The sequence below is a fragment of the Paramormyrops kingsleyae genome, chromosome 6, assembly GCF_048594095.1.
Source record: "Paramormyrops kingsleyae isolate MSU_618 chromosome 6, PKINGS_0.4, whole genome shotgun sequence".
NCBI lineage: Eukaryota > Metazoa > Chordata > Actinopteri > Osteoglossiformes > Mormyridae > Paramormyrops > Paramormyrops kingsleyae.
The window spans coordinates 406,319-420,390 of NC_132802.1; the positions used below are offsets into that span (position 1 = coordinate 406,319).

General features: G+C 44.3%; 1 protein-coding gene across 3 annotated transcripts in view; it reads right to left on the reverse strand.

Annotated features, from left to right (window-relative positions):
• LOC111836000 (copine-5-like) overlaps positions 1 to 14,072 on the reverse strand; it is a 117,719-nt gene that overhangs the window by 66,364 nt on the left and 37,283 nt on the right. For 2 of the 3 annotated variants that reach the window (XM_072713278.1, XM_072713276.1), the window contains exons 4-7: positions 13,753 to 13,856; positions 11,690 to 11,729; positions 10,980 to 10,994; positions 10,799 to 10,875 (exon numbers count right to left, since the gene is read on the reverse strand). In XM_072713278.1, coding sequence (XP_072569379.1) covers positions 10,799 to 10,875; positions 10,980 to 10,994; positions 11,690 to 11,729; positions 13,753 to 13,856 — 236 coding nt within the window. The remainder of the gene's footprint in view (positions 1 to 10,798; positions 10,876 to 10,979; positions 10,995 to 11,689; positions 11,730 to 13,752; positions 13,857 to 14,072) is intronic. The other variant, XM_072713277.1, reaches the window with a different exon arrangement.

The following is a 14,072-nucleotide window of genomic DNA, read 5'->3' on the forward strand; positions in this document are numbered from 1 at the left end:
AAAAACAACAATGCTATATCACTGCAATTTATATTGCATCTGGTCACTAACATGATGATCACGTACATATACAGTTTTGGGTTGTAAATTTATTACAATGGGAAAATACATAATCTATTTTGACCAACAAGGCTAAAGCAACTGGAAATTATGGCAAATGATGACAACTGATCAAAACCATTTGCATATATGTACTAAAACATATGGAAATTTGTGTGAAGCAGTGAGAAACAATGTTCTGCTGTGCAGAAGTGACATTATGGTGTGGGGATTTCACTTGTTGTTTTGCTAATATTAATTGTCATATGAGAAATGCTCCAAAGCAATTGAGAAAAAGAGTAATTAATACTGCAGGAATGAGAATATGCAGGAAAATCCTCCTGCTTCTTTATACAAACATGCTCTGTGGGAACACAAGGGTCTGGCAGAGACACTGCCAATGCCAGTGATGAGGGGCAACCTGCCTTTCAGGCTGGTGGTGGATTGGTGCAGAGCATGGATGGCTGGGGTGGGTTAGGGGTGATGCTGAAAGGGGATATGTCAGTTCCTACAGTTACAGGTATGCATCTGATCTTGGGGGTCGATCAATGAGAACGGTAGGGCTGTCTGATGGAGGACTCAGGAACTCCAATCAAACAACGCGTCTAATTGTGTGGTTCCTCAAAGTGCCATCCATAGATTATGTACATTCCTACATTTCAAATGGAATATTGTTCCACAGGATTTACCTTGTCATTTTCTTTGTTTATCAAGACTGATCTCCTTAATAGTGTATTTAACCTCTGCATTGGAAAATGTAATGTTCCTGCTTGCAATTACAGAAAAAGTACCTGTCCTGGCCACTGCCCACAAACCCCAGTGATAATCCCTGCCCAGGGATGCGTACAAGGGATTAGTTCTATTACAAGGGATTAGCTTCAAATTGCATCGACTCACTGACAACTGACATCAGCCACCTCATGTGAAAACATGGCTGTGAATGCAAACCAAAAACCCCAATGAAAACTGACCAAATGTTTCATGCCCTAGCCTACATTTCGAGGGCATTGAGAATTCCTGCCTTATTCAGCCCTTTGGACATTAGCAACTTCCTGGTGAATCTATTTGAATGTTAGCATGAAGTCAATGTTTTCCTAGGTAGTCTAATGTTGAAGAACCTACACTTGTGAAAAAAAGTCTTTCAGGTTAGAGTCTGAGCTGAAGCTTTATTCCGTGGACCTTGTCCTATACAAATTCCTGTAAAGTTTGAAAAAGATTCACCAAATGTATTTCGATCTACTAACGAGATGAACGTCGACAGCTACGCTTCTCTTTAATTCCACGATGCTGCACTGCTTCCATTTTGCTGCAATTTGTCTCAAATTTTGATCAGTTCCATATCTTCACCCATACAATGTCTGCAAACGTTAAAAAAGATCCATCAAATACTTCTGAAATAAGTGTTTGCAGCAGTGGTAGTGAACCAGTCCCAAAGCCACATATATTCCCCATCCGGGAAACACAGTTATGTTGGAATTTTGTAAGCATGTATCTTAAGGAATCCAGAGACCCAAACTTCTATATTCCACTTCACACCATACAACAGCTAATACAGTTTCTCAATTGCTATTTTGTGGAACATACTTAACATTTTCAAGACTATAAGAGCATTTCTCAAAACAGTTCATGCATATAGCAGAACACTATGGTTAAGCTGCAAAAGCATGTAACTCACCGAATCAATTACCTTGTGTCACAAAAACAAAAAAGATTTGGGTGTAAAATTATTACAATGGGAAAGCTGTTTTGACCAACAAGAGTAAAGCAACTGAAAATTGGGGCAAATGATGACAACTGCATAAAACCATTTGCATATATGTATTAAAACATTTGGAAATTTGTGTGAATCAGTGAGAAATGATGAAAACAATTGTTGATTTGCAAATGTTAATTGTCATTTGACAAATGCTCCAAAGCAATCGAGAAAAATTGTAAATATCTCAACCGGCATCAAAACACAACCAGTCCATTTAATTTCATAACCACAATAATACAGGCTGATATGGAAAAACTGGAAAACACAGAACACCAAATGTCACTTTGCAATGGCCAAACCATCCATGTAAATCCCTGATGAGTGGATATGCATCTCTATTCTCAGTTCTTCAACCATCAAATTAACAAAAGTTGTAAAAACCAGATCTCGTTTGTTTTTACCTACTTGCAATTATTGCGAAACACCCACAAATTTTAGTTTTAACTCCTTCTGACTTGTTGAAAAACAGCTATTCTTTATTCCTATTAATCCCATCTCAGCACTGCCATGAATAAAATTCATGCTGTCCCATTTGCTTCTCCCATGCCCATGGCACAAGGGTCTATCTGCTGTTTATGCGCACACAGGCAGCAGACCATGTTGATATTTCTTTGTGGGGACATCCGACTGACTCCCATTAAACTGTAATTAAGATCTGTATCCCCAATAACCAAAAGAAAGAGAAAAGTCAATAGCAAGTCAATGCATTTTTTGTATTGTTCTTCTTTTAGAAGCAAATGTACTCGTTTTAAAAGGTGAGTTTTTTATGACAATGTTGGGTTCTAAAGATTTGTTACCTTTTGGAAGACATCTACTGAAAATGTAAAATCATTAAATTTAAACTCATAAAAAAAAGACAAGAATCCCAGTATTGAATAAGCAGGTCTGGAAGATGGATGAATGAAGATGATGAAACCAGGCAGCATAAGTGGTCACACACAGACAGATACACACTCACAGAAAAACTCATAACTATACCCAGACATACAGACAATCCCACACACCAATTCTTTCATACAGACACACATGTGAACCTACAGACATGGATGCAGACATGCACATTCATACATACATAAACATAGACCTGTTCAGGCATGTACACACACACACACACACACACAAGTTGGTCTTCCTATCTAAATGGGGACCGTCCATTCATTTCCATGGGAAAAACCCTAATCCCAATCGCGACACCCTTAACCTCTACCCATTCCTAACCTTAACCATAAGTAACCAACCCAAATACAAGATTTTTGGCATTATTACTTTTTTGATTTTTATAAAACTATGGTTATCCAAATGGGGACCTCAAAAGATGTCCCCAAAAGTAGGGATATTTCAGGTTTTACTACACTTTGGGGACAATTTGGTCCTCAAATGTGATCTATGCAAACCCACTCACACACACACACACAAAATCTGAGGAAATGTTCTCACTGGGTTGCCAAGGAAACTAATTGTCACATCTGTTATCACAGAATATATGGAGAAGCATGCACAGGAAATCCCAAATCATCTATTAGATACTCAGGCACATACACAGGCACAGGAAATCCCAAATCATCTATTAGATACACAGGCACATACACAGGCACAGGAAATCCCAAATCATCTATTAGATACACAGGCACATACACAGGCACGGGATGAGTCTGAGGCAGAAACAGCTTTGGTGACGAAACAGCCCATTAGGCAGCCTATTGCCTCACTACAGGGTCACGTGAAGATGGGCACTCCTGCAATTACCACTCAGCTCACCAACACACCACTCTACCATTTCACTAATGCTAAAGAAGCGCACAATGGAAATGTCGTTGGTCAGATATTCTCTGACCTTTCACCCAACATAAATTTTCATTGAAATCTTTATGTTCATGCGCAGTCTTGTTAAGTCAAGCAGTACTTCAGCACCCTGCAAACGACTCCAGCAGTTCCTTGCTTTAACAGGATTATCAGGCTTAGGTCGTGAGAGCAGAACGTGTCCCAGCGTACAGCCCGCCAGCTGTTTCCCAGCGTCCTGCCCGCCAGCTGTGTCCCAGCGTACTGCCCAGTAGCTGTGTCCCAGCGTACTGCCCAGTAGCTGTGTCCCAGAGTACTGCCCGCCAGCTGTGTCCCAGCGTACTGCCCAGTACTGTAGCTGTGTCCCAGCGTACTGCCCAGTACTGTAGCTGTGTCCCAGCGTACTGCCCAGTACTGTAGCTGTCTCCCAACGTACTGCCCGCCAGCTGTGTCCCAGCGTACTGCCCGCCAGCTGTCTCCCAGCGTACTGCCCGCCAGCTGTCTCCCAGCGTACTGCCCGCCAGCTGTCTCCCAGCGTACTGCCCGCCAGCTGTCTCCCAGCGTACTGCCCGGTAGCTGTGTACCAGGGTACTGCCCGCCAGCTGTGTCCCAGCGTACTGCCCGGTAGCTGTGTCCCAGCGTACTGCCCGGTAGCTGTGTCCCAGCGTACTGCCCGGTAGCTGTGTCCCAGCGTACTGCCCAGTAGCTGTGTCCCAGCGTACTGCCCAGTAGCTGTGTCCCAGAGTACTGCCCGCCAGCTGTGTCCCAGCGTACTGCCCAGTACTGTAGCTGTGTCCCAGCGTACTGCCCAGTACTGTAGCTGTGTCCCAGCGTACTGCCCAGTACTGTAGCTGTGTCCCAGCGTACTGCCCGCCAGCTGTGTCCCAGCGTACTGCCCAGTAGCTGTGTCCCAGCGTACTGCCCAGTAGCTGTGTCCCAGCGTACTGCCCAGTAGCTGTGTCCCAGAGTACTGCCCGCCAGCTGTGTCCCAGCGTACTGCCCAGTACTGTAGCTGTGTCCCAGCGTACTGCCCAATACTGTAGCTGTGTCCCAGCGTACTGCCCAGTACTGTAGCTGTGTCCCAGCGTACTGCCCAGTACTGTAGCTGTGTCCCAGCGTACTGCCCAGTACTGTAGCTGTGTCCCAGCGTACTGCCCAGTACTGTAGCTGTGTCCCAGCGTACTGCCCAGTACTGTAGCTGTGTCCCAGCGTACTGCCCGCCAGCTGTCTCCCAGCGTACTGCCCGCCAGCTGTCTCCCAGCGTACTGCCCGCCAGCTGTCTCCCAGCGTACTGCCCGCCAGCTGTCTCCCAGCGTACTGCCCGGTAGCTGTGTCCCAGCGTACTACCCGGTACCTGTGTCCCAGCGTACTGCCCGGTACCTGTGTCCCAGCGTACTGCCCAGTAGCTGTGTCCCAGCATATTGTCCAGTAGTTGTGCCAGAGACATAATCATACTGCTATAATGCCTCCCCCATAAGGGATGACAGCCTCATGAATCAAGCAAATTAGAAACATCTAATGAGATCAAAGATCCTTCATGTATATAACACGGACGCTTTCATTCCTGCTTGAAGCTGTAATAAACTTGAAATATTACGAAACAGCCTGGAGATGTTGCCTTTATTGCAGCAAACAGAATGTAAGCTGGCAAATGTCACAAGCTGCCAGCAAACCTGACAGCATCTCTCTCCATTCTGATCAGCCATCCAATAATTACAACTGTGGATTTACACCTCCAAGGCTGTTAGGAATAAGGTTGAATGCAAGAGAGCATCTACACCTTTTTGGTACTGCTTGGTACTTTAGCTTAAAAACAAAAGGGCAAAGTCAATGTTAACTTAATGCAAAGCATTTTTATATGTGCAGTGTATACAGGTAAGCATGGCCTGCAATGGACTGGCATCCAGTCCTTGGTGTTCCCACTCTATTCTGGCTGGAATAGACTGAAGCACTCCCCTATGGACCTGTACAAGAACAGACAGACAGACAGGCAGGCAGGCAGGCAGACAAATGACAATGTGTCATGTGTTTGAACCCCCTATCTAGGAGCCATGCCAGATCTTCTATGCAATCACTTACCCTTCCCCGATCATCCTCACCTGATTACTTAATTCACCTGTTACCCATTTCTTACACAAGCAGTTAAATATATTAGCCGTGTCTGAATTCAGGGGATACATCCTTCGAAGGCCGCAGTCTATGAAGGTGTTGCCTTTGCAGGCTGTGTTTTCCGAAGGTCGAACAGAAAGCTCTGTCAAATGGGATGGTGATGCAGTCGGCCTTAGAAGGAAGCTGCGCTGAATTCAGACACAGCCATAGATTCACCAGGAAGTTGTGAGTTACTGTGATTTACTGTGACTTACTGCGAGTTACTCTCCCTACTGAGTGGCTTCTTTGATTTTGCTGATCTGTTATTGGATCTGAATTCACACCTTTTGGATTGTGATTCTGTAGCTGTTCCTCGCCAGAATGGTTTCTAATGTTTTGCCTAAATATTGAAACTATGATTTGGATATGATATTCAGCTATTGGAGAAGTAAATGGCAATGAATCATTCCACACCTAGATTCCACACACAATGCAAGTCAAGTATCAATCTCAAACTTTAAACACCAGCTTCCTTTGGGAAACTGGAAAAAAATGACCAACTTTCAGATCTGTGTTATTAATCATTGAACTAATAGCTGCCTTTAACAATAAATCCCTCTTCACTCACAGAAAAAGTCAATTCTGCTTGGGGCAGGAACAGCATACCCTATTTTCAGCTATACCAGTATTGAATTAAGTGAAGGTACCTTTATGTATTTCCGCAATATTGTTACCAACTATTTTATTTTCAGAAGTTTCTCATAGCAAGAATATAAAATAATATTAACATTATTAACTTAACATTACAAATGTCATAACCTAAATAAAAAATGATTAAAATGAAGTGAGAAACTGTAGCAAGGCAGGTAATCCTGAGATACGGATAAGCTGTGGTCGACACTAGTGCCACGTAGTAACAAGAAGGTCTGCTCTGGAAAGCAGACAGCTGGTAGAGAGTGTGGGCAGGGTCAGGTTCCAAAATGGTATGATCACAAACATGATGCAGTGTGAATGCTGTGCAAACTCACATCCAGCACGACACAGCTAACATTGATGAATTAAGACAAGAAAAGCAAAAGATGGAGGGACATCAATGATACAGTTACTGTGTATATTGCTAAGGACATGATTTCTGTCCATTAATTAACTTGGATCTGTGATACCCAGTCATAAATATAACTATGAGAATGCTTGAACAAGAAAGGGCCATTAGTCCTGGCTGAAGATAAGAAAACCAGGCACTGAATGCCTGGATGGCAGGGCACTGATGTCCTCAAATAGGTCAAGAAACCACTGGCTCCTCTACAAGAGTTGACTGATTCCTTGCCAGGTAAAAGCCTCATTAAAGCCATAAAAAGAACAACCCAAAAACATTCAGATTCGGAAAACGATGACCTTTTCGATATCCCGCAGCTATTAGACCAAGTATATTAGCAGCAACATGGTGGATTACATTAAATATCTAAGCCTCAGACACTGCTGAACATTCCACATCTCCACAGACAGAAGCAGCAGTCCAGCTGGAAGAACCTCCAAAATCCAAGAAAACATATGGTAACTGCTTCAGGAAGAACCTACAAGGTCCAGCAGCTGCACACTGACAGATCAATGAAGCGGAGATACAGATGTATCTGCAGACGGGTCTTGCTGACAGTGAAGCAAATCCTCTGGATGGGTGTAGAAACCATTAATAAACTTTGCAAGTGTGTGCAAAATGGTGAAGCCATATTTGAGCATCACAACTACCAGCACAGCTTCAGAAGGGGCACTGAGCAGTGAGGGAAATGTGGTTGCGTGTCTCAGAGCTTCCCTAAGCCAGACGCTTTCGATAGGCCTGTCTTCCTGGTACAGAATATGTCAATGTACAAAAGTGCACATGCAGATACGATCATATCATTTGCCATTCCTCTGTGAGGCTCTGTTCAATCTCAATTACTTGTTTATACTTGTAGTGGAATCTTGTATTTTATATTAATAACCTGAAGACTAATCAATTATTATTTGGGAATGAATGAGCAGTCTTGCCACCTAGAAGTGACCAATGTTCATTATGGTGAGGCCATAGGTTAGGAAGCAGTTCTTGTGCCCAGATCACAGATGTGTGTGAAGGGTGATCACTGCCTTTCCTGCCCCTCTATTATACCCCTTATGTCAGCTTAATGTTCTGCACCCATGAACTTGAGACAGAGGCTTGAGGGCCTCTTCACACCAGTAAACAAGGATGCTGGAAGCTGACGATCTCCATCCAGGTATACAGCTGGCGATCACATGGGCTTTCTGTGTTTAAAGAGTCTTCAGGTCTGAGACAGAGGCTTGAAGGCATCTTCACACCAGTAAACAAGGGCGCTGGAGGCTGACGATCTCCATCAAGGTATACAGCTGGCGATCACATGGGCTTTCTGAGTGTTTAAGCATCATTTATGTGAATGTGATAAGATCATTGGGAGTTTCATATCACGCAATGAATATGACGTATCAAAAATATACAAAATGCTTGAGGGGTGCATTAGCATTTGCATTGAAATATCAAATACTGCCAAATACCATTAAACTGTCAACATGGCCCAGCCAAACTTCTCCCATACCTGTAGCAATGCTCAATGGAGCAGTCCTGCACCCACAAGCTAAACTGTAAAATCGCTTCTCAATCCATCCTGCTGGGATGAAGTGCCCTTGGACAGTCTGTCCTCCGTCCACAAACTCAGCTTCGCTGGCGGAAAGGTAACAAGGCTATATCAGCAAGTCAATGGAAGGTTAACATCATGAGTCTGCTGTCGATCTCATACTGATTTGGATCTGATTTCGTATGATTATGGAAACTAAAGTAAATTACTGATACATCTGTGTGAAATTTACAACTGCTTTTTCATTTTTATGAGTATTGTTTGTTAAAGACAGGACTACTAAAAATGTCAAATCTATTTCCATAAATGATAGACACACCATAAAAATTGCACCAATGACATAAAGAACATTATTAAATGCACTTTACCCAAGAAGATTTTTTCTTATTTTGTTATATCTTAAAGACCACAGAGAAGTCATTTTCAATTACCAACTACTGAAAAGGATTTTTTATATGCTGACATTTAATTTGATGCCACAGGGTCTGTCAAATAAATGATAAGTTTGAACAGACATATGTTGCCATCAATACTGTCATTTGTCTGTGTGATAATCTGAGTATTAAAGACAACTAAATGATTACCTGAGATGATTCAAAGACTGTTAAATATCTGCTTTTGGAAAATTAAAAAGACAAAAAGATAAGAGGTCAAGAAAAAACCTGGGATTTTGTGATATTTAATATAAGTAACATGAAGAAGATCACTGTGATGGCCCGCAACTCATCATTAATCTCCTACCACTTAAATGATGGACAACAGAATCCATCTGGCGAAATGAAGATATAGAGCCCAGTAAGCAGGTAACCACAGGGAAAATTTACATATGGCCTTGTTTTTTGTTGCATCTGAACAAAGTACCTGGAAGCCATTGAAGTTAAAAACTAAGATCAAAGCAGCTGCTTTTGTGAAGGAAACAACAAGCTATTTGACACATAATCTAAGCAACTGACCACAATAAACTCTACAGCCTGAAAAAAATCAATAAAAGACATTATTACTGCCCTATTTTGATCATTTTCTAATACAGTGCATGGCCATGGCATTCTTATTTTAAGTATTTTTTTTAATAGTCACTTCTGTTTGCAATAAAATTTCTTGTTAGGTGCTTTGGGAAAGATACTACATAGAAATAAAATGAACTGAACTCAAGTGTGATTTGTATACTGGATTTGCTGAAGAACTAAGGGACAGAAAGCAAGCATATGGTACAAGAAGAGCTGAGGACCCTTGACAAGCCATTCACTGATGCCACACAGAGGTGGGCAGGGGGGCACCAGGGCCCAGCAAAGCAGGGTACTGCCAAGTCAGGTCGATGGAAGCTGGCAGGGAATCGAACCAGAACCACCGCAGTCTCAGTGCTCAGGGCCTTACTGTGAGACCAAGGAGGGTGTGCCATACAGAGACGGGGTTGATGGAAGGTGGCAGGGACTCGAACCCGAACCACCACAGTCTCAGGGCACAGGGCCCTGCTGTGAAATCTGGCGGTTGATAGATGGAGGAAGAGGTGTAAATAGGTAGAGAGAGACATAGGGAATTACTGGAGTGATGATCTGCATGGCCTGAATATTATGTGTTCCCATCTCCTCTGCCTGACCTGAACTGGACTTCTCTCCTTATCAGACAGGCACACGGTGTTGCATAAGCCGATATCACCATGTCTCTGAAACATCCCCTGCGCAGCTCAAAACAAGCTGCCTTATAGGCAGCAGCTACTTCTGGATTAGAGTGAAACAGAGGATGGAACAGAATAAGCTACTTTTCTCTATTCACTCAGCTGGAAGCAGGCTGAGTTCACACTGAGGTGCTGAGCTGCGTGTCTCTGTGTGCTAAGCAGGAAGCAGGCTGTGTTCACATTGAGGTGCTGAGCTGCGTGTCTCTGTTTGCTAAGGAGGAAGCAGGCTGTGTTCACAATGAGATGCTGAGCTGTGTATCTCTGTGTGCAAAGTAGGATCCATGTATCCTTTTCACTAAACCATTAATTGTTTGGCAAAGTAAAAGAGGGGAGTAAAGAAGACAGATGGGTAGATACAGGGTAAGAAAAAAAGAGGAGAAGAAAAAGTGGTAGAGAAGCCAGTAGGAACAGGAAACATGGAGGGACCGAAGGGTTCAGCTGGCAAATAGCAGAGAAAGAGGGACAGAGGAAGGCACTGCCTGAGAGCTGTTACAGACGCAGTCCACAGTCTAATGGGTAGTGACCATTGGTTGGACCAACCTCTTTTTAGTCTGCTCATGCTCAGGTGGTGGCAGTCCTGTTCAATGAGAACGTCTGCCCAGCTTCTCACACCTGTGTATGCTGACATCAGCTGCATACGTGGGATGTACTTCCTGGTAAAAATGCTTATTGCATGATTGGCATCCCTGTGTGGAGCCGCTGTTCTTTGTATATTAATGGTTAAGTTGGGCTGGTCTTCATGCCAGATGAAAGGAGGGTTGGGGATCTCCAGTTGGCCAAAGCACCTGACTAGAGTTGCAATATGAGGGCATTGCGGGGCCTAGCAGAAGAACTCACCCCAAGGGTTTCTCCAGACGGCTGCCAGGGGACCCCACGATCTCCCCCAATGTGCAGAAAGTCTGGCCCAGGAAGTCCTATGGAAGGCCAGAGCAGATAGAGGAAGATGGTGAGGACAGATGGCGGCCACCTTACTGTGCAGCATTCAAAGGAAAGAATCAGGTGAGAGGTGGAGACGTACGTGGAGTTCAGACGGCTTCCGGGGGCCGTTCAGGCAGCAGTGTTTTAGCATGACGGAACAAGATCACGAAACAGATGAGCATAGAGACACAGAGATACAGAGAGGAGAGCGCGGTGAAGAAACGGCACTGCAGGAAGGGTGTGCGGGCGCTGGGAGGCATGACCGCCCACACAGGACAGCCGCCCGGTACAAAAATGTGAAGATTATCAATCAGAATATCAGTTCAGTCCACTGACAAGGCCGTCTCAGAACTATATGAATATCGCCCCAGAATACAATTCAATATTTAAGTATGGGTTACATTTATGGATCTTTTCATTGAAGCCCCTGGCACCTTCATAAGTGTTAGTCTGAGTGGCAAGCAGAGCATCTAGACTGGAACTAAATTTAATTTAGTGTCTTGGTCAGATGACACAGGTGCTTCCATACATGGTTAGATAGCAAATATTCATAACAACAAGCTTGGTTTGTGACAAAAAGCATAGCAAGACTACAACATCTAATGTAAAGTTGGCATGGACATAGTTATGAGCGTCCAGAGGTGCGTAAACAGAGCACGTAACTGAGAAATACGATGTGAGCTTCTGGTGGGCTGTGAATAGCAACATAACCAACGGAGACATCACACACTTTACCATAAAATCACCCAGCATGCAGCATGCATATTCTTGTAAGGGCAACACGCAAGCACTTTATGGTTTCTCACTCACATGTTTTGACAGATCGGAGCTTTTTGAATCAACATCATATCTGAAATTAAAAGGGAACAAAACAACAAACAGAAGTGGGTATTGGCAAGTAAGTCAAGCAACACGGAATCCTTCCTGATACATCTTACAGGAAAAGATTGGCCAGTTAGACCCAGAAAACAGTGCACTCTTCAGCAGCTGTGATTTATATGATGAACTCAGACTGTAAACTTGGAAAAAAAGTCCGCATAGGCTCATGCTTGGAATACCTCTCCTCGCTACTGAGACATGACTGTCAGATAGTTCTGTGACACTGATCCAGGCATGAATGATACCACAATGATCTTTTTGTTTTGCTACTGACTGAACAATAGGCTCTTGCTTTGTCTGAGAGATTTTGTGAGGCTCATTCTTTAGTCTTACTTATACCTGTACCTGTGCATCCATCACAAGCTCAGCCTAGCTGCACTTATGCAAGCTGACTACCTGACAGCTGTATGTTTGTAATGTGTGATTTGCCTCAGTTGTACACCACTTAGGACAAAAGTGTCAACTAAGTAAACGTAAACATAAATGTCTCCTGAGATTCTGACAGTGACACGTTTATTGATGATTATGGTAAGAGGTGTGGATGAGGCTGACATGTAGTGTTACCTAGAGGCATGTGAGGTGAGGCTAACCTGCTCTTTTGATCATTTCAGTTGGAATGAAGTGCAGAGTGACACCCACACCTCAGTATGATACACTGAAGACCACAATCCATCAGGCTGACTGGAGGTGTGGAATAACAACTTTATTTTGTGCATCCTATAGGGGCATCATGTGACCAGCTTGTAGTGTTGGAACTGGAATCTGTCAAACTCCATTCTCCATTCAATGAGAACCCCCAACATCAGAAAGGAGAGCAGACAAAGGGGCTCAGTGACGGTGCTGGATAATACCTGCCCTGTGCCCCTATTCTGGCATTTGATGACTCAGAGTCCCAAACAGTTGCCATACAGCAAATGGAGAATGACAAGGCTGTAAACTGACAGCCTCTCTCTACACAGGAAAGGAAAATGTACATCATGCTGACACTTCTGCTAGGGCTTCTGCCGTCCTCTAACCAGAGCGATCTCTCCCAGCTATCAGAGAGCCTGTGCAGAGGGGGGTACAGTCTCACCCAGCTTTCAGAGAGCCGTAATTAAATCATGTCCCCCCACCCCTCCACTTCAACTACATACACCCCCTCCACAGCACCAATCTGCCTTTCACACTCATGAATGGAGTAAGGCACACCAGCCTGTGTGCCCTCCAGGGACAGTAAAAAGGTGGGGGTGTGGAAAAACATGGAAGGAGTAGAAGACGCAAAAGTGCAAAAATTACATAGCACACCAGGTGTGCCAGACAGAGAGGTGCCAGGTCCTATCTGAAGGAGGAGAAGATACAGAAAGAAATGGAGCAGCTGAGTGGGAGCACAGAGACAGAGAGTGAGCAGTACTTTGGAGCAGCTGAGTGGGAGCACAGAGACAGAGAGTGAGCAGTACTTTGGAGCAGCTGAGTGGGAGCACAGAGACAGAGAGTGAGCAGTACTTTGGAGCAGCTGAGTGGGAGCACAGAGACAGAGAGTGAGCAGTACTTTGGAGCAGCTGAGTGGGAGCACAGAGACAGAGAGTGAGCAGTACTTTGGAGCAGCTGAGTGGGAGCACAGAGACAGAGAGTGAGCAGTACTTTGGAGCAGCTGAGTGGGAGCACAGAGACAGAGAGTGAGCAGTACTTTGGAGCAGCTGAGTGGGAGCACAGAGACAGAGAGTGAGCAGTACTTTGGAGCAGCTGAGTGGGAGCACAGAGACAGAGAGTGAGCAGTACTTTGGAGCAGCTGAGTGGGAGCACAGAGACAGAGTGAGCAGTACTTTGGAGCAGCTGAGTGGGAGCACAGAGACAGAGTGAGCAGTACTTTGGAGCAGCTGAGTGGGAGCACAGAGACAGAGTGAGCAGGACTTTGGAGCAGCTGAGTGGGAGCACAGAAACAAAGTGAGCAGTACTTTGGAGATACTCAGTCTTCTTCAGGAATCAAGTGAAGGTCAATAAGTAAAATTACTCACAGATCAAAACGGAGGTTTTGTTTCTCCTCAAAGAAGTAGTCAAGAATGTACTTCTGGACAAAGTCCGGGTTCAGCGTGTTGTCAATTACTTCTGTCCTTCCAAACTGGATCAGGCGAGAGGCAGGGAAAGAGGATGACATGGAAGAGAAGGAGAGGAAAGGGTGTAGTGAGAAGAACAGAAGGAGAAAGAGAAATATAAGAAAGGAAAAGGAAGATAAGAAGCACATGCTGTCATACCGGCATGACACGCACTGTGTACTGTATGTATAATGGCATAATGACGAGGGCCTCCATGTGCTACAGGGGACCCTTAAGATTAT